Source organism: Dichomitus squalens (assembly GCF_000275845.1).
Source record: "Dichomitus squalens LYAD-421 SS1 unplaced genomic scaffold DICSQscaffold_10, whole genome shotgun sequence".
Taxonomy (NCBI): domain Eukaryota; kingdom Fungi; phylum Basidiomycota; class Agaricomycetes; order Polyporales; family Polyporaceae; genus Dichomitus; species Dichomitus squalens.
Genome location: NW_006766892.1, coordinates 747219 through 765525, shown reverse-complemented (window position 1 = coordinate 765525; position 18307 = coordinate 747219). Strand labels below are relative to the sequence as shown.

The window sequence follows — 18307 nt, the reverse complement described above, 5'->3', positions numbered from 1 at the left end:
CCGCACGCGGCCACGTGAGGGACGCGCATACAGGGATAACCGCGGTTTGGGCAGTGTTTGGCTCGGTGGGCGTAGGTCGAGGATATTTACCACGGTTCGAAACGGCGGACCTGCGAGCTCAACGCAGACGGTGTAGGCATCGTTTCTATCTTCACGACCTCGACTTGTTCCCCGCTCGACGGTTCAACGAAGGCCCTACGCCCATACGCTCAACGCAAACGACACTCCCTCAAGACCCGCAAGACTAAGGAATCAACGTCCGCAAGAATTCACGTCAACATGTTCCCTCTCATCCCAACGCTCGCACTTGCTTTCGTCTCGTTCTTCTCCTCAGCGTTCGTCATTCTTCGCATTCTTATCCCGATTCTCCCACCCCACCCTCTCAGTCGTCGAGTTCGCCCCGTAAGTCCGGTCGATCCCCCTCACTCTGATCCTATTGTTCGCCCAAAACAGAAAGCTGACACTCTAACATATAGTCCGAATTTGGTCTTCCTAACTATCGGTCTATTTCTCCTGCAGATAAGAGCCACCTCTGGCTTGCTACTTGCGACCTACTCGCTCTTGCCGTCTTCACATGGCAAGCTGTGAACGAATATCTGGGTGGTCCCGCTGGTTATGCCATTGCCGGCGATCCAGGATCCGCCGTTAGGCTCTGGTTCGCCATGAGCCTCCGCCAGACTTGCCTTCTCGTCATCTCTGGATTGACCCTTCTGCACGTTCGTATGGGTCGCTCCGTAGCTTTTGGCAGCAAGCACTGGATGCTCTGGGCTCCTACCTTCCTCCTCGTCGCAACTTCGACTGCGATTGCGGGTGTGCTTGCTGCTACCAACGTCCGGAGCTTCTTCGTCGGGCTCGTCGCATACTCTACGACCACCGCTGTTCTTAGCACGGCCGCCTTCGGCTGTCTCGTCGGCACACTTGTCATCATTAAGAAGAACCTCGCCGCCCTCGATGACATCCGCGACCCCTGGCCCCCAGCGAAGGAGCTCCCCGTCGAGGAGCGCCGCCGCCCCAGTTTCGCGACCGAGGAGATCAACGCGCTCAAGGACGGCTCGTCCTGGATCACCTCCCGCGCGAGCTCGCGCTGCGATAGCGTCTCTGCCTTCTCCTTCTCGACGCACCACACGCACGTCCGCACGCACTCGCGCGCCAACTCAGCCGCGAGCGCGCGCATGCTCCCCCACCCCGCCACGGCGTCCATGCCCTCAATCCCAGCGAAGTCCTCGTTCTGGTTCAACCCCGCGACGCCGTTCGTCAGTCACGAGAGCATCCCGCCGGTTCCGCCGCTCCCTGCGCCGTACCGTCCCCGGTCGACGACCTCGGCCCAGATCAACGACGATCCGGATCCGTTCAAGCGTCCAGCGCCGCGGATGGGTTCGCAGTCGTCCTGGCTCACGGAGCCCTCGCAGTACGGCCCTTCGCTATCGAACTGGTCTTTCCCTACCACCCATGTGCCGTCGCCTCCGCCGACTACCGCGTCTTTGCCCGGCCTTGGCACTGACCTTTTGCCTTCCACTGCGGTGTCTCGTCCTATGACGCCGGCTATGGCGAGTGCGGAGGTTCTTGGTGGTTATGGTTGGAACCCTGAGGCTGCTCAGGCGGAGAAGGGTCTCAACAGCTTCTCGTCCTCGTCTTCCTCTAGTGACTTGGACATGTCGATATTCCGTACTGGTGGGTGGCTCTTCATGATTTGGCTCCCTCAGGTATGTCAACATCTCCTGTGGTGATGTTCTCCTTTTGATCGACAATCATTACTTCGCAGGGCCTCGGTCTCCCCTTCCTGTTCATGGTCTCCCCTGGTTCCCCCATCAGCTCCATTGGGTCCATTCTGCTCATTCTTTCGGTCACTCTCTCGGCGCCTCTGTTAGCTCTCAACCTGCTCTTCCGTTCGCCCATCCCGATCCCGTCCGAGCTGTTTGAGAGCTACAGCGAGCCCCCGTCGGCCGTCCTCCGTGCACCCTCCCCTGCGAGCACCACGCCTTCGTACCTCAAGTACTCCCACGAGTACAAGCGCAGCGGCTCCGTCACGGTCGTCGAATCCCGCCGCTCCACGGACGTCTGGGTCACCAACGGCGACGCCGTCGACAACAAGGGGAGAGTCGGCCGTGCGCTAGGCCTTCTCCAGCCCAAGCCCAAGCTCGCGGTCCTACCGCCTGAGGGTGAGAAGCTCCAGAACGAGGAGCCGCTCACGCCCCCGCTCCCTATGCAGATGCAGCCGGAACGCTCTTTGCCCCCGACTCCTGCACAGAGCGAACGCAGCGCCGAGTTTGGGAGGACCCCCGGGCGCCCGCGCAAGGAGAGCAAGGCGAGCTCGTACTACTCTGGCCAGTCGGAGAACCTGGCCTTCCAGACGCAGATACTCATTGCCCAGCGCCACTACTCCGCGCTCGCGCAGACTATCGCTGTCCCGCCCTCGCCGACCGCTCCGACACCGCTGGACCGCCGCGCTTCCATGGACGACGCCGTCGCCGTTACGGGTGTCGAGACTACACCAGCCCGCTCACGGCATTCGCAGCACCTCCGCGTCCGCTCCGTCTCATCGATCACTGGCAACACCTCTGTCGACTCGCGCTTCCCGGTCAGCCCCCCGCCTGCGTCTCCGCTCCCGCCGACGCCACCGTCCGTGCGCGAGCGCAAGGCGCGCATGCTCTCACACCGCAAGTCTCACTCTCATTCGTCCTCGTCCGCCGGCTTCTCGTTCGGTCCCATCGCTGGGGACGACATAGCGGAGATTGACGCGCTCTCGGCGAAGGTCCTGCCTCTCCTCGTCCCTGGCCTGAGCATTGGCAGCGATATTCGCGTGCGCGAGGAGTGGGGTTCGTGGATGTCTACGTCCCCCCGCGATGTGCGCGCGCCGACTGGTACAATGAAGAGCTCGAAGACCGTCCCGGTTGAGCTTGGCGGATACTCGACGGACTTCTCGTCCCCTAACGGACACTCGACTCCTGCGGAACAGAAGGCGAAGACGATGGCTACGAGGCAGAGGAAGGTATCGCACGGTCGTCACCACTTCAGTCTTCCGAGGTACGTTCACTTAAGATCCCGGGTTCTTTGCCAGCGAATTGCTGATCATGCATAAACAGCCTCAGCCTCAGCAAGGATGGCATCCACGCTCTTGCAACCTGGAGGAACGACCTGAACCGCGCCCTTGAGAGCAAGCTTGGACAATACTCTCAGGCTCCCATGACGACCGACTCGACGAACAACAGACGCAACACCGTCTATGGGTACGCTGGCGAGCTTGTCCCCAACAACCACTCGCACCTCGACATCGTCTCGGAAGACGCAGAGCTCCTCCGCCCTGCCTCCCCAATGTCGCCCGCTGGTCCCATCTCGAACGCGAACCGCCCCGTTTCCGCGCAGACTTTCGGCCACGATGCGCTCCCACTCCCTTCCCGGGCCCAGACCAGCCGGGCGAGCTCGCGTCAGTCTCGCAACTCGCTCGCTACGCTCATCAGCGCGCTCGACCAAGAGCTCCGCGTCCCTCTCCCGCCGCCTTCCGCTGCGTCTGAGGTGACGCTCTTCGACCTCGAGAACTTCGACCCCGAGGCGGATGGCCCGCTCGCGTCGAGCACCCCGCACGAGAGCCAGCGCACGAAGCCTAAGTCCAAGAACCGCGACGTCCCGCCTGTCCCGCAGCTGCGCGATGGTCCCAAGGCGTCCCGTCGCTCGAGCATCCGGTACATCGTCTCGGACGAGAACGCCCCCGTCACCGCAGAGTCTCCGAAGGTCGAGACCAGCCGTGGCCTCGCGCAGTGGGGCGCGCGCGCGATCCGTCCGCTGGTGCCTAAGTCGCCGAAGAGCAAGAGCAAGAAGAATGAGCGCAAGATCGCCTCCCCGCCTGCGGGCGGCCTTCGCCCGCTCTCGCTCCTCCAGGACCGCGACGTCAACCAGGTGCGCTCGGAGACGAAGCCTCTGAGTGTTGGGAAGAGAAGCAAGGGCTCGGATGAGAATGCGGACCCTATGGGCAGCCTTGGGAAGATCAAGGCGAGCTTGAAGCCATTGAAGCTAAACCGTTCCGAGACCACTAAGGAGCGTGCGCTGCTTCGTCAGAAGGAGGTCCTCCCCGACGTCGTCGTTCGCCCTCCTTCTGAGGTTGACCCAGGCGTCCTCCGTCATGGCTGGTAGACCGCTAGACTTACCTCCATTAAGAAAGACCCTTAAAGACCAAAACCAAGTCGAATGGTATTCTCCCGAACACTGACAGTGACACTTCCCGTCTCGTGCTGAAGCCTCGTCAAGTTACATACCGTTTGCTGATGACTTATCGCTTTGAGATTTGTACCATTGCTGTCGCGTTACTTTTCTCCGTTTTTGCTGTATTTTGTCATTTGTTTGAAGTTGTCTGTTCTGTCTCGCTTGCTTGCTTTCTCGCCTCTCCACCTATGCCTCTATGCCAATCTCCTCTCTCAGTTGTCTCTATGTTTTACGTCTCAATTGCTACATACAAACGTTTCTAAGCTGTCTCTTGTACTGTCTTACGTCGCACGCTACTACGTTTTCTACGACTCGGTTACGCTCTCGTCTACGGTTCCGCGCTGTTGCTTTCGTCGCATGCATGCGTGCACCTTTACTTGTCTTTGCATTCTCTCGCACTACATCGTTGCTGCTATCCTCGCTGCTTAGTCAGTAGGCTTTCTATGTACATATACCCTACTCGCTATCCGCTCAGTCCTCGCATAGCTACACGCTTTCTATCTGTCTGGCGCAAGCACGCTGTCGTGTCCATATGCATTGTTGTCAATCGATCTACGTTACCACATCGCAGTGTTGTCGACCCCCTTGCACAAGTCAGGACCGTGATTATCATCCTATGTACGGTGAGTTTGGGTTAAGCTCAGGGTGCAACTCTACATTCCCGGTCCAAATAGACTAATCCAAGCTGATGGCGGAGGACCACCTTCCCTGATTTTTGTTTGCCCGCAGTACGCGATAACATGCTTTGAAGGATGCCAAGCCACCGACGGTGCGGGCCCGAGAGCGGGAACACGATGCAATGGCATACCTGTTTCCGTAGCACACTGGTATCCAATTGATCAACAATTCGGTCACAACAATCGGTGCAGATACTCACAATGTCAATGTAGTTACCGGCATTTGCGATGGCTATGAATTCCCCGTCGTGGGAGAAGCTTAGGGCATTGATGGCGTTACTATTCCCAAGACCATGAGGCATAAACAAAGAAAAATTGAGCCGAGCGGAGACATACTCGCAGACGGTGATCGTGCGGGCGCAGATCCAGTCTGACATATCGAACAGGTTGACTATGGAATCATTCCCTCCGGATGCGAGATATCTGGACACGAGTCAGGTAAGTCCAAGGCCCAGCGACAAAATGCATGCAACACACCTTCCCCTGGGATCAAGTGCGGTAGTCACGCATCCGCCGACGTGCCCAGGAATACTATGCAGCAAATTCAAGCCAGGGTAATCGAGGGCTCTGATGGCAGGATCCGACTGCGTCGTCAAGATTAGACCATCTCCGGCATGATTGAAGGTGGTTGTGGACCCGTATATCGTTTTCTACCAATCATGATATGAGCATGCAAAGGGCGGTCTCGGCATATGAACATACTCCGTTCGTGTCCGCTACTCGCCACTGTTCTTTGGCTTCGTCTCCCTCCTTCCCGAACGTCAACACGCCAAGATATCTGTTGGTGGTAGTGTAGAGAATTGTCTTCCCGTCTGGTGAATAGCTCAGCTGAACAGGTGAAGGCTTGAGCTGTATCTGCTGCACATGACGACTTTCTTGAGAGGCAATGTCCGTCAAAGGTTCCCTGACTGCTGCAAAACCGCTCGCGACTCACGTCTACCGTCCCAGAACACTATCCGCCTGTCCTTCTGACTTGATGTGCAGAAGAGCTCAGGATGAGTGGGGTTCCACGCAATGTAATCGATGTCTTCACTGTGGCCCCCAGGGAAAGTAGTCGCGGAACGCATCTCGACCTGTCCACATCTCAGATCATTGCTCACATCGCACGCCGATGCAAATTTTTGTACATACAGCCCTTTCCATTGCCCATACTCTCGCAGTCTTGTCGACACCCACCGCTCCTAACTTTCTCCCATCACAGCTCCAAGCGATATGGTTCATCGCCTGTTGGTGGGAAAGGCGAATGTCTCGCGGCCGGAAGGCCGAAAACGTGGGGGCCTACGGCAGAGAGAAGTGCGACCGTCACCATTGACGTCCATCGAAAGATCACTTGGCCAATTGATTCGTACATGGAGGCCTCGAGCAGCGAAGGTGGTGTGCGGTGGAGGCGAGGGCGGGCGCTCCGGTGGTGGTATCTCGTCTTCGTCCTTCGACGTCGCGTTCAATAGCTGATGAGACATTCTATAGCAGGGTAGAGTGGTCGATTTGTGTACAGGCTGAGAAACTAAGCTTAGAAAACACAATTGAAGACAGAAACTCGGGCCGATTTTGAGGTCGACAGTGGTGGAGTCTCGAGAGTTGGGTGAGCGCCCGTATGCACATTCCCCGACTTGGCAAGTGTAGTCATTCGTTGGTTGAAGTCGACCGTCTGCGAGTATTGCACCAAACATCCTAGATGGACAGTTATCCAGACCACAACTTCACGGATACAGACTAAAATTTGAGAAGGGGAAAGTCTTCTAAGGAGCGTTTGTAGCAAGACTATCTATTGGAACCAGACCGTACACCCTATGGTACGTCAAACCTGTCGATACTGTGAAGGAGGCTCAGTAGCTTCCTGAAGCTCAGAGGCCGTCTTCCATGCTCGAGTCTCATCGGCCTCCGCTCTCAATTGCTCTACCTGGCACTTCGGAGCGGCCTCTCTGAGGTATTGCTGTTCGCCGGGCCAACAGGTAAGGGGGAAGATGATACAGCCACATCCGCCCTACTTCGCCACCAGAGCGGCCTCCATCTCTCGCATGCGACGCATAAGTTCTGCCTCGCGCTCCACCATGGTCTGGCGCGCGAAGCGGGCCATGGAATTGTCTGGCCCAACAAGGTGAGTCTCGCCCCTGGTGACCACGATACGCGGAGCAGGCTGATCCACGGAAGAGGAAAGAGCGGGGAAGTAGCGAAGTGAACTGGAGTCCGTTGGCGATACATCCACAGACGTCTTGTCTGCGTCTCCTCTGTCCCGCGAGGGAGACGTGGGCGAGAAAGGGTCCGGGTCCTTGAACGGAAAGTATGGAGTCGAGGCACGATGGTTCTCGAGCGTGACGGAGTCCATGGACATGATGCTCCGGCGATCGGACTGCGAGTCGTGTCTACCATACACCCGACAGCCTCCCTTGGAGAGACTGGCATTGCGATGCCGCAAGAGATCCTCGCCGGCACGGCGTCTCCGGCGAATCAGTATGAACGCCAGGATTCCTATGGCGATGAGCAGGACAGCGCCTCCCGCAGCAGCCCCCACTATCACTCCGAGTCTAGGGTGGGCGGAGGACGCGTTTTGGGCATACGTCGCAGGGGTGCCCGACGGTGCCGATGCCGAAGGCAACGGGGACATCGCAGGGTTATGAAGATCCGACTCGGTCCTGGGCGCAGAACATCCTTTGTCAACGTGAAACACCGAGATTGATTGGATTGCACGTACGTGTACAGCGCGTAGTCAAAATACATACTCGAACCGCCTATGGAACTGATTCGCAGCGTATGGTTCCCTAGCGTGATGAGATTACTTTGATACACTGCGACGTTGTACTGGATGTCGTAGTTCCCCGCTCCATCCTTAGTTCCGGAAGGGTCGTGGAAGAATGTGTCGACTGGCTGTCCGTCAAGCTCGAAGGTCATGTTCACCACAGCGATCCGTACACGATCGACCTGCGATATGATGCAGTACACGCTGATGGAGTTGCCTTTGATTCCCGGTCCACATATGTAAGATTCAATATCGCTTTACGAGAGGATAGTGGCGTACCTTCGAAATTCAAGTCAATGGTCCGCGGAGGAGCGTCGTCGCTGCTTCCGACGGAATAATGCCAAGTTCCGTTTGAGACCTGCTTCGGATCGAGGTCCACCAAGCAATCTTCATTCTCAGATATGCATGCTTGGCCTTGGGTCCAGGCCGAAGGAGGGTTATAGATGGGCATCGCCCCCGTCGCAACATCTCCGTAAGTGTCGTCGATGGCGACGGACCACGACGCAGCCACAACAAGCCGAGCGGCTAAGATCAGAAAAGACAGTACACGAAGCATTGGAAGGGAGGATCCGAGAGATACAGCACGGCGGAGCATTGCCGCAAGTGCATCACTTGCACAAATAGGCACTAGACGGGAGGTGAGGAACGCTGCCGAGAAGGAAGGAGACGAGAAGGTAGAATGGGAAGGAGTAAATGGGCGAAAGCGTCTCCTTCGTCGCCAACCACGTACCTACAAGCTGAGGTCCAGAGATGGTTGAAGCTATCAACATGTCTAAGACCGACGGACACTGAGAGGCGTACCTTGACTTCCATCTGACAAGTGACCATGGTTCACGAGCGGCACGAGCATTCATTCGACGACATTCTGTACGCGCCCTTCGGAGGAAGTGCGGGATGATTGACCCCGTCAGTCAGTGAGCGCGCTCCAAGGTCACAGATGGCGACAATGACGTTCCGGACAGGGCCGTAGCAATGCAAGATGCAAGAGACGTCGAACCCTGTCTTCCAGAAGGCGACTGCGTCTCCTGAGAGTGCGCCCATCCGCTGTATCATGGGAGATCTTCTCTCGCTCGGCCAGAGAGCAATTCAGTGGTGTGCGCACTCAGTGCATCTCGGGTTGTCCAAAAACGCCACATCCCGAGTTGCACGGAGTGGTGCGTAATATGCTCTGGGCCGAATTTGCCACGGAAGGACTGAGACACATGAATCTGAACTGGGCGCTCCTGGGTACAGTGCAAAAGCAGGACAGGTGCCTGAAGGTGTGATAAACTTGGGGTCATAACATAAGATCTACCAGTATGTGGCGCTTACGTTGTGTCTGGCCTTCCAGTCATAATTCGACGTTATCGGCTATGTGCGAATGGTGGAGTCTGTTGTACATAGCTCGCGGAACCAATGTTAAAGTGCCTAGAAGCTAGAAGGAACAACGGTTCAAATTGCATCGAGTAGACCAGCGGGATAAGAGATGTAGAGTCCAATGACTCACACAACGGAGTCCGTCCGATGGCGTCGTGCAGGGAGTACATTTCACTGAGGGCAGAAGTTTTCTCCCCGGCCAATGTATTGCGCCATGTGCTTCTACACGAGCACCCGGGAAGCACCCACAGCGCGCAACCGAAATCGCGCTAGAGACATCCGGATGGAGGAGTACCGGTCTCATATATAGGAAGGCAGCACGATATGCGAACCTAAAACCCTTCTAGTTCACAGGGCATTCTTGATGTCATCTTCTCAGCAGCCCCTGTGACACTGGAGGTACTGTCGGCGCGAAGATATCCGGATGAAGAAAACACGAACACTCTGTGCAAAATACATGCAGGATTGATCTTCGAGCTTCTGTAGCGGTCCAGAAGCAAGTCCGTCTAAGAGTACATGGCGTCGAGTATTCGGGGTTCACACTGGGCACCCGCACTAGTGCATGCCTTGACCCAGTGGTTACTCTCTAACAGCTCAGATCATGCACAAGAGCAGGCGATCTAGCTAGAGACGAGGTTTGAGAAGTAGTAAGCCGCAGGATTTCCCAGATAGTAGTACGTGAATTACCTCAATCCTTGACTTTATCACGATACTCGTGCCGTTCACTTCCGGGGATCAAACGACCGGGTGGAGTAGTAGGCCCACGTTGCGTCCTGATCGTAGAGGAGGCGCGATCTCGACTCAAAGCTTGATCATCGGCCGCGACCATCCCTGGATTAGCGAGCCGGCTCCTGGGCGGTCGGGCTCGATGAGCCAGCTCTGCTTTCTGGTCAAGGAGACACATTCGATAAGTCTGAAACACAGCCTAATTTGGTGGCTTCCTTCGCTAGATGCGAATTGCGTGTACCGATGAACCGAACGGTTTCTCTAGAAAGCGGGCCGCCTTGATGAGAGGAGAAAAGTGCCAGACATGGACGGATTATCTCGCGCCAACGAGGGTCTCAGACTGAAGTCTGCGAAACCATGCCAGGTGGTGATCTATCCCAATATCAGCAATGAGGGAGTAATTTCTTTGAAGTAGGCTGCGTACGTACACGGACAAACCGCTCGTACAAGACCGTGCCGGCATCGACCACTTCAGAGCAATTCGTCCATGGCGTTTCGGGAGCGTCGTCAATATGTCCGATCTGGGCGATAAGCGTACGCGTCGTCCGTGCAAAGAGTGCCTGGACATCATGAATCTCACGCATCCCCGCCCGGTCACATGCGAACGCTGCGGACATACCTGAGCAGTGTCGCGTTGCCGTATGTGCACTGTGCTTGGGCCGTACCCGCTCGTCTCGTCTCCGTCTTCGTCCCGTCTCATATTCGCTGTCCCAGACCGGAGTGTACGCCTACCGATGCTGATCACATCGTGGACGGAGGACGGAACCACCGTTGAAGCGCGTACAGGGGGGCAGAACCCGCCAGCCTTTCCGAGCGGTTCCGGATGACGCTGTGGCAGCGCTTGGTGGGACGGTGTCAAGACATGCGAATTCTTGGTGCGGGCGGTGTGGTCTCATCGGCCCGGAGGTGTGCGAGCACTCATCCGAGGCTCGAATGAACGTCGGAGACGGCTGACTGCGAGGCTCGAGACTTCCTCTTCCTGCGATGTCAGTGTGCCTCAGTTCATCATGCGTTCCCAAAAACATTCCTCGTGGCGTGCTTACGTGGGGAAGATCGACTAGAGAAGGCGATGCAGTCGTTCTGAGCGACTGGAATTATCGCAGAAATTATACATTCCGTTGCTTGATGTGTCTGATTGTAGGGTGTTTCTTCGGCCATTCAGACTTACCGGTACCACCAAGCGCCCTCTAAGCTTAAAAGCCACACAAGAAAGCGACATACATCAGTATCTCTGCTACTAGACCATGGATCCTGCAAATCCTGCAAGCTTCAATCACCGCACTGCGCTCCTTCCCACTGGTCGGAAATATCACTTCGTCGATCAACTCCCCACAAACTACGACCCTACCACCACAACTACTCTTGTGTGTATCCATGGGTTCCCGGACTTCTGGTGAGTGGATGCTAAGGTCGTATCCCGTGATCGGACTGAAGGACCCTCGGGCAGGTATGGCTGGCGGTATCAGATAAAGCCATGGGTAGAGCTCGGGTACCGCGTTGTGGCTCCGGATAAATTGGGATACGGTGGGAGCGACAAGCCCGAGGATGCGATCCAATATACCTCCAGACGAATTTGCGACGACATAGCAGCTCTCTTGGATCTTCTGCAAATAACGAAAGCTGTTAGTCGACGTATTTGTTGCACTTACGCTCGGACTCCGTTACTTACCAACGATACTCCAACACTGCGCTGCACAGGTGATTATTGGCCACGACTGGGGGTGCTTCATGGCATCTCGTTTCGCCCTGTGGCATCCCGACAGATTGCTGGCATTGGTCCTGTGGGTTCTGTCAGCGGGCAGTTATGACTCGGTGCTGATCTTCACGCCCATTCTTCGGATGTCTAGTTTGTCAGTGCCATTCATCCCACCAGCGAAAGAATACACGCCTCTCGAGACGCTAGTCGAGAGATATCCAAACTGGGGGTACCAACTTTACTTCCAGGAGAAGAGCACAAACGCCGAGTTGGAAAATCAGGTAACGCAATTTGCGTTGGATCGGAATTCCTACGCGCTCGGGCCGCTCATTCGCCTTGGCTGTTAGCTTTCCCGATTCTTTAGGTTAATCTTCCGTAACCGGAGGGGCACCCCAGGCCTGTCAAAGTGGACTCTTCCCGGCGGCCTGAAGGCGTTATTCGAGACCGCGGAAGGTACTGAGAGGCATACGGGCCACCTGACGCAAGAGGTCAGAGAGATTAGTCGCCGGTGTCATGTGTGTAGCTGACGCATGTCGACCTGCAGGAGCACGATTACTACTTGTCGCAATTTGCGAACAGCATGAATGGGCCGTTGAATTACTATCGAACGACCCGATACCGTTTTGAGGAAGAGAGAGGCGAGTCGTCCGCATGCCTTCATAAGAAACATCATACTGACTGGGTGGCACTCCGACTGCAGATGGAACTATCCTGCAGGCTCCGCGTTCTGACCTCCCGGTGCTCCTCATGATTGGCAAGGATGATCCTACCTCCAATCAGGCGGCTCTCGGGGCCACGAAGAAACTGATCCCTCAAGCGCAGATCGAACTCATCGAGGGTGTAGGACATTGGCTCATGGTGGAATGCAAGGATCGCATAAACGAGAGCATACCTAGGTTCCTCCGAGCGCACCTCCCCGATGCTGTGCCGACGAAGTTGTAGAGTTATTTATATAGCACGATAGTTTCCGGATAACGGCTGCTTTTACATGGCTTGTGCATTCATTGAGAGTGAGTGCGCGGGGATATGTGCACACGAGTTAGAACTGCGGTAGGAGGTGGCTGGGTGTCGAGAGAGAAGTGGCCAAATGCGGGCGATGAGAGCTGCTGACAAATCACGGGGCCGACGGCGTGACGGAACCTGCTGTGCGTCGACTCCCTCTCCTCGTCGCCACTCACGACGAGGCCACGCCTTTTCACTCAGTCCATTTGCCCTTCTTCTACCTGTTTTCTTCCAGACCCTGCATCAGGCTCGCTATCTTCCACGATTCCCCGAGACCATAGTTGTACGTGACTCGCTTAAAACTTTGCGGCGGACGTTTCCTGATCGCATTGTCCCTGCTCCGTCAGCCACCCGAAATGCCTTCCGCATCATCCAAGCCTGCACGCCACATCGAACGGTCATACTCAAACCCAGTGCCTAGGAAACGGCGTGCTGTCAAGAGGAGAGGTCGGACCCAGGACGAGTTTGAAAGCGATGAAGAAATCGTACGGGAGGTCAGGACAGACTCGGAAACAGACGATGACAACTCTTCCATTGATTCCGACTCGGACTCAGAGTCCACCTCCTCCGATCTTCACGCAGATGTCCATTCCGAAGTCGTAACACCGTCGACAACTCAAAGTCCCCCTCCTGTGGAGCTTGATCGCTTGGCTAACGGTGGTGTCAAGGATCCATCGAGCAGTCAAGCAGGCATTTTTGCCGATACCACCAATTGGGCAGAGATGGTTGCTGGGGAGGCCGAGAATGGTGCGGCCGATCTGCCCGTAATCGACTTTGCTGACATGGCCTCGAATCACCTCCCTGAGCCTCGGGCTCCTTCCCCTGCTCATCGCTCGCGCAAAAGCCACAAGGCGGTCAAGAAGTCAGCCGCTGCTCGTGCAACATCTGCCCCTCCCCCCGCTGCTCTTACCTCTCAAGAAGAGCCGGCTGAAGAGCAATTTCAGGAGCAGGGACCCGTCGCGTCCACCTCCGACGAGCCACACCCGCACTCTGCTTTACCCAGTCGTTCTCGCGGTCAGACGGCTCGTCAAGCGTACCAACAACGTCTCGAGTCAGACCCGTCCTTCGTTCCTAAGGTGGGAGAATTCTGGGGTCATGACGACCGTCTCTTGGACAAAGACCTGCGCAGCCTGAGCGGATGGTGGAGAGGCCGTTGGCAGTCGCGAGGTCGTGGACGTGGTGCGTTTAGTATGCGCGGTCGTGGGCGTAGTGGCTTCTTCCCCAGTCGTTCATCCCCACGGGACGAGAGCGTCGCGCCAGAGGAGTCAGCTGATGTGCCACCCGTTGAGCGACCCTGGACACATGACGGGTTCGAGGAGATGAAGAGGCGAGATGAGCGTAGGCGCGCGCTGCAGGAACAGCAACAGGCAAATGCAGTCCTGCAAAGAGGATTTGGCTTCCGTGGAAGGGGCTTTGTTCCCGCCCGTGGGCGAGGAGGTGCCTTCGCTCGTGGCGGCTCCCCAACGGCCACTCAACGTCCGCTTACCTCAAACGTCTCGATGGGGGACCGCGTCTGGTACGCGCAGAAGCCCGAGCGCATGTGGACAAAGCAGCACGACATCTTCCTGTACAACGACGCCGCTACTAAACCTCGCCCCGGCGTTGGTCCCGGAGTGCGGGTCAAGCTGCCGGGAGGGAAGGTGCCACTCATAGTCAGACTCCCGCCACGCACGTCTACTGCTCGCGCTTCCGACAAGCCCGAAGAGACACCTTCCCCATCGCTCGACGCGGAGAAGCCCATTATTGTCCGGATGCCAGCCGCATTTGGCAAGACCAAGGTCGTCGAAGAGGTGCCCGTGGCATCTGCAGGAGGGGAGGAACTGGCGACTACTGTCGAGGAACTTTCTATTGAGGAAGTCTTCACTGTACGGCCTAACGCAGTGCCGAATCGCCGAATCGACTTCTCGGTGCCGTCTCCCTCTGTGCCCACAGCTCACGCTCCGCAAGCTGTGTCTGGCCAGTCCAAGACGCCGTCGCCGCAACTCTCACAACCGGCGGAGGTTGACGCTCATAATCCCATCGAGCAGCTTTCGATTCTCCCTATCGATGGTGGTTCTTCTTCACCTAGCGTGCAGATCCAGGAAACCATTCTTCGGAACCCTCTGCCATCCGAGGACACAAACTTGAGCCCTTCTGTTACAGCGCCCGGAGAAGAGTCGCAATCGCGTCCAGAGCCCCCGATTCTACACCCTCTCCAAACAAGCTTCTCCCCTGTTCCCCCACCCACGTCGCCGCCGTACGGGTCGCCATATGGCTACGCACCGGCGCTTCCGCCAGGTGTCGGTGTAAACAGCCAGGGTATGGCGTACGAATATGCCACCGGTCGCGCCGTGTACATCCAACCTACGCCGCCGCCCATGTATACGCCTCGTCCGATGATGCACGGACATCATCCGTCTATGAGTATACCGTTTGTTCCGTCGCACCTCCGCCACCATTCGGCTGCTTCCCCCGACTTCCTTGCTCATCCTCACACGCCGCATACCCATACTCCTATCCAGTCGTTCGTCGATCCCACCACTGGAGTGCCCATCTTCTCACCCGCTCGCCAAAGCAGTCGCATCGAGATCCGTGCCCCTACCGAGGCTGCAGAAAGCAAGAAGCCTACTCGGGCTTCTCACCAGCGGAGCAACCTGTCCGTAGCATACCCTGCAGAGGGTCCCTACTATCCGCAACAGGACCTGTCCGTTGAGGATGTCGGTGCAACGGACGAGGCGCTGTCGCAACCGCCTATGGGCCACGCCCATACACCATCGATGGAGAGCATCGGGTATGCCCCGTACCCGCAGCCGTACTATTACCCTGAGCAGTACGGCTACCCGCCGTATGTGGACATGTCGGGGCAGATGATGCAGTACGAGATGTATCCCCCGGAGCACCAACATCATCCGTCTCAGCCCGTCGTTTACTACTAGTCAATCTTGCACCTTGCTTCACACCTATCTCTGGCTTTGCGTTTTTGCTCATCGTGTATGCACGCTTGGACGTTCTCATTCTGCGCACCGTCCTCGACTCTTTCACCACTTTGCGTCATCGTCGTCATCATCCCTGTGTCTTTATAACCATTGTCATCCTCATGCTCCTGCTATTATACGTTACACCATGTCTCATGTATCGCGCCCTTTGTCACGACCCAATCTTGTGTTCTTCTGTCAATGATATTACGTATGGCATACCGTTCATGCTGCTCAGCTTCCTTACATCACTGTGTGCCCTTGACACTGCTGCTATCGTATTTTTCAGTACCGTCTTCAATGGTCTATGTGTCACGAATACACGGTTCTTCTACGTTTGACGTCTTTGATCTTTTTCAGTTCCTTCGACCCAATCTTTCGGCGACGTTGAATGCTGTGGTGGTAAGGTCTTCGTATTGCAGCTAATGGTATGGCTAGGCTGTAGAATAGGGCTATGTAGAGACCTCTTGAAAGTTCAAAAACCATCTATCTATCTACATACGCAGTATTCCTCTGAACCGATCTGTCTATTCAGACCGTCTGCCAACTTTTGGCACAAGCAACCAGCAAATGCCTTGCGCACCAAGGAGCGCGACCACAGTCGGTTCGACCACCCAGATGCCTTTCTTGGTGCTCATGATACCGACTATCAGCGGCCAAAAGGCACTCCCGCTCTGGCCGACGGAGCTCATGAGCGCGAATGCGTCCGCGTGCATGTTCCGTGGCACGAGCTTGCCACCCATCGTGATCGCCGCGGTGTAGAACGTGGAGATTGCGACCCCAACGAGAGCAGTGCAGACGGCCGTGGAGGCGAGAAAAGGGAGGAACCAGGCCAGGCACTCAAGTCCAATGGCGAAGGAGAGATAGATGATGACGGCGAGGCGTTCGCCCATGAGTATATTGAGGGGCGGGAGGATTATACGGCCAAGCGCGATGCCTAGGGGAGGCTTAGTATATTTGAGGACCGGAGGATCGGCAATTACAATGGCGTACCGAGATTAAAGCAAGAGGCTACCCAGGATGCCCCCTCTGGGCTTCCGTTGCGGACATCTAGAATATAGGACACTATACACCCGCCGCTAGCACAAGAAGTGTGACACCCAGAGATCAGGAACGTGTAGCCAGGTGCACTTACATCGATTCCTCAGCGCTAGTATGGCCCGGGCATCGATCAGTGCTTGCGACGATATACCATATGTTGAGCAAGCTACTCACCCGACGTAGAGCATCAAGAAAATGGCAAGTGTCCATACAGCACGACTGCGTAGCGTTGCACTAAAGGCGTGACTAGCAGAACCCGTTTCACCGGGCCTTTCATTCGGATTCTGAGGTAGAGCGTGCAAGTTGCGAAACGCTACCCAAGCAAGAGCAAACACGGGGATATTCATCCTAACATTGGTGGTGTAGAAGAGATGATACTGTCATATTTCTTCAGCCTAGTGCGCCGCAAAACTGAGGAAGATGACTGACCGGCACACCGCGAGTGACCATAGCTGTAGCCACCAGAGGGCTAGCGAACGCCCCGAGTCCATAAATGCCATGTAGAATCCCAGTCCACATGAGCGGCTTGTTGAGAATAGCGAAGTAAGCGTTACAAAGTCCTAACTAGAATACGGTCGATTCAGTACATAGGCCCGCACAATGACGCGTTGAAGAGATCCGCCCTACCTGTGTCGCGAAAGCCATACCGACAACAAAGAAACCGAAACACATTAATCCAAAACTCCTCTGCTGGGAGCTGTTGATGATGTTCTGGCGAACGGAGGTCAGTGAGTTCTGTTTCATAGTACTGTAACGCGAGGGCCGAACGTACTCCAGCTAGCTCGACCATAGCAGAGATGAGCATGGCATGCCCAAATCCGACCCTTCGAGCAAGCGTGCCTGCACCCGCCGCCGCTACGACATATCCAAGAAAGGTGCACACGAACAGTACGGAGACCTGCGCGTAGCCATAGTGGTATGTTCTCTCAATGTAAGGAAGCAAAGCTCCGGTGGCTCCCCCGCTGTCCAAGGAATCGATGAGCACAACGACGTCTCATGCAATAAGTGCCATGGACCGGAGACTGGGTCACGCCAGGGCTTGCGCCCATCGACACCATTTCTCCACCGGCTGCAAACAAGGAATTCGACTGACTTCCAGCCCGCGAGGAATAGGGTCAAGAACGAAGACGCCATGCGGAGACGACGTAGACCCAGACTCTCCGAAGACGGCTCCGCCAATGCGGTGTCCGGCGACTGCAGTGTCGGTGGGTAAGCCATCCCGACAGCCGCCTCCGGGAGCCCAGGGATGCCCGGGTTGTTATCGTCCGGGATACTCTCGTCTCGGGCCTTCCCTTCCACCAACCCAATGGCCGTCTGTGCACTGTCAAGTCTAGTCGCGGTTGGCCGGTGGGCGATGTGTGGGTCTTGGCCCAATGTATTGCTTGTGGCAGCTCCTGACGTATCCGCGATAAGACTATCCTGCTGAGCACTCATATCCTCCGGCGAGGCTCCGTCGCTCGCGGTGGATAGAAGGTGCCGTTCTTGGACGGGGACGCCTATAAGAGCCGGGGGCAGCCCAGAGAGACGGATGTCAGCTGTCATGAGAGCGAATTGGCAAACCCTTTCTACACCAGAGGGGCGATGTAGTAGAGGCGAAGTGGACAGAGTTCGCACAACACGGGCGACTCTTTTGAAGAATCATCGGCGGCCGCTTCTGCCCAGAGTCTAGACTGGACCCCAAGCCACCGGTTATCATCTTGTGACTCCTCATCGACAGAAGCGACCATGTGTTTTCTGTTAGTAATGAGCTAAGGGCACCAAGCGACGTGCGTACACGCTGCAGCTGTCCCCGTTCACAATGGCCTCGATTGGTACTTAAGATGTTGAGCAGCTGAGTCATCTGCACTTTCTTTGTGTTGCTCAGCAGGCGTCTCTGTGAACCACAGCCGTCACTCTAAGCGAAACACGATTCCTACCTGAA

The 18307-nt window shown here is 56.3% G+C and overlaps 6 protein-coding genes across 6 annotated transcripts; 3 read left to right on the top strand and 3 right to left on the bottom strand.

Annotated features, from left to right (window-relative positions):
- Positions 1–279: 279 nt before the first annotated feature.
- DICSQDRAFT_154742 (uncharacterized protein) lies at positions 280–4154 on the top strand (the record flags this gene model as incomplete). Its single annotated transcript, XM_007365010.1, has 4 exons — positions 280–402; positions 477–1703; positions 1763–3024; positions 3084–4154. 4 exons carry the CDS (start codon positions 280–282, stop codon positions 4126–4128), a joined length of 3657 nt encoding a protein of 1218 aa, XP_007365072.1. The 3' UTR covers positions 4129–4154.
- A 560-nt stretch (positions 4155–4714) lies between these two features.
- Positions 4715–6334, bottom strand: DICSQDRAFT_104828 (WD40 repeat-like protein; the record flags this gene model as incomplete). Its single annotated transcript, XM_007365009.1, has 8 exons — positions 4715–5021; positions 5075–5153; positions 5211–5297; positions 5352–5524; positions 5577–5749; positions 5809–5947; positions 6006–6152; positions 6224–6334. 8 exons carry the CDS (start codon positions 6332–6334, stop codon positions 4851–4853), a joined length of 1080 nt encoding a protein of 359 aa, XP_007365071.1. The 3' UTR covers positions 4715–4850.
- Positions 6335–6858: 524 nt separating this feature from the next.
- Positions 6859–8167, bottom strand: DICSQDRAFT_169393 (uncharacterized protein; the record flags this gene model as incomplete). The annotated part of the gene is made up of 3 exons (XM_007365008.1): positions 6859–7507; positions 7567–7828; positions 7891–8167. 3 exons carry the CDS (start codon positions 8165–8167, stop codon positions 6859–6861), a joined length of 1188 nt encoding a protein of 395 aa, XP_007365070.1.
- Positions 8168–9954: 1787 nt separating this feature from the next.
- DICSQDRAFT_146630 (uncharacterized protein) lies at positions 9955–10393 on the bottom strand (the record flags this gene model as incomplete). The annotated part of the gene is made up of 3 exons (XM_007365007.1): positions 9955–10065; positions 10122–10253; positions 10313–10393. 3 exons carry the CDS (start codon positions 10391–10393, stop codon positions 9955–9957), a joined length of 324 nt encoding a protein of 107 aa, XP_007365069.1.
- A 544-nt stretch (positions 10394–10937) lies between these two features.
- On the top strand, positions 10938–12350 carry DICSQDRAFT_104823 (alpha/beta-hydrolase; the record flags this gene model as incomplete). Its single annotated transcript, XM_007365006.1, has 7 exons — positions 10938–11086; positions 11141–11315; positions 11392–11474; positions 11541–11670; positions 11737–11877; positions 11934–12027; positions 12090–12350. The coding sequence occupies 7 exons, from the start codon at positions 10938–10940 to the stop codon at positions 12329–12331; spliced, it is 1014 nt and encodes a 337-aa protein (XP_007365068.1). The 3' UTR covers positions 12332–12350.
- A 221-nt stretch (positions 12351–12571) lies between these two features.
- DICSQDRAFT_135946 (uncharacterized protein) lies at positions 12572–17942 on the top strand. Its single transcript, XM_007365005.1, has 9 exons — positions 12572–12674; positions 12739–16282; positions 16339–16424; positions 16481–16495; positions 16561–16763; positions 16816–16950; positions 17014–17097; positions 17159–17350; positions 17483–17942. Exon 2 carries the CDS (start codon positions 12748–12750, stop codon positions 15304–15306), a length of 2559 nt encoding a protein of 852 aa, XP_007365067.1. The 5' UTR covers positions 12572–12674; positions 12739–12747; the 3' UTR covers positions 15307–16282; positions 16339–16424; positions 16481–16495; positions 16561–16763; positions 16816–16950; positions 17014–17097; positions 17159–17350; positions 17483–17942.
- The last annotated feature ends 365 nt before the right edge of the window (positions 17943–18307 follow it).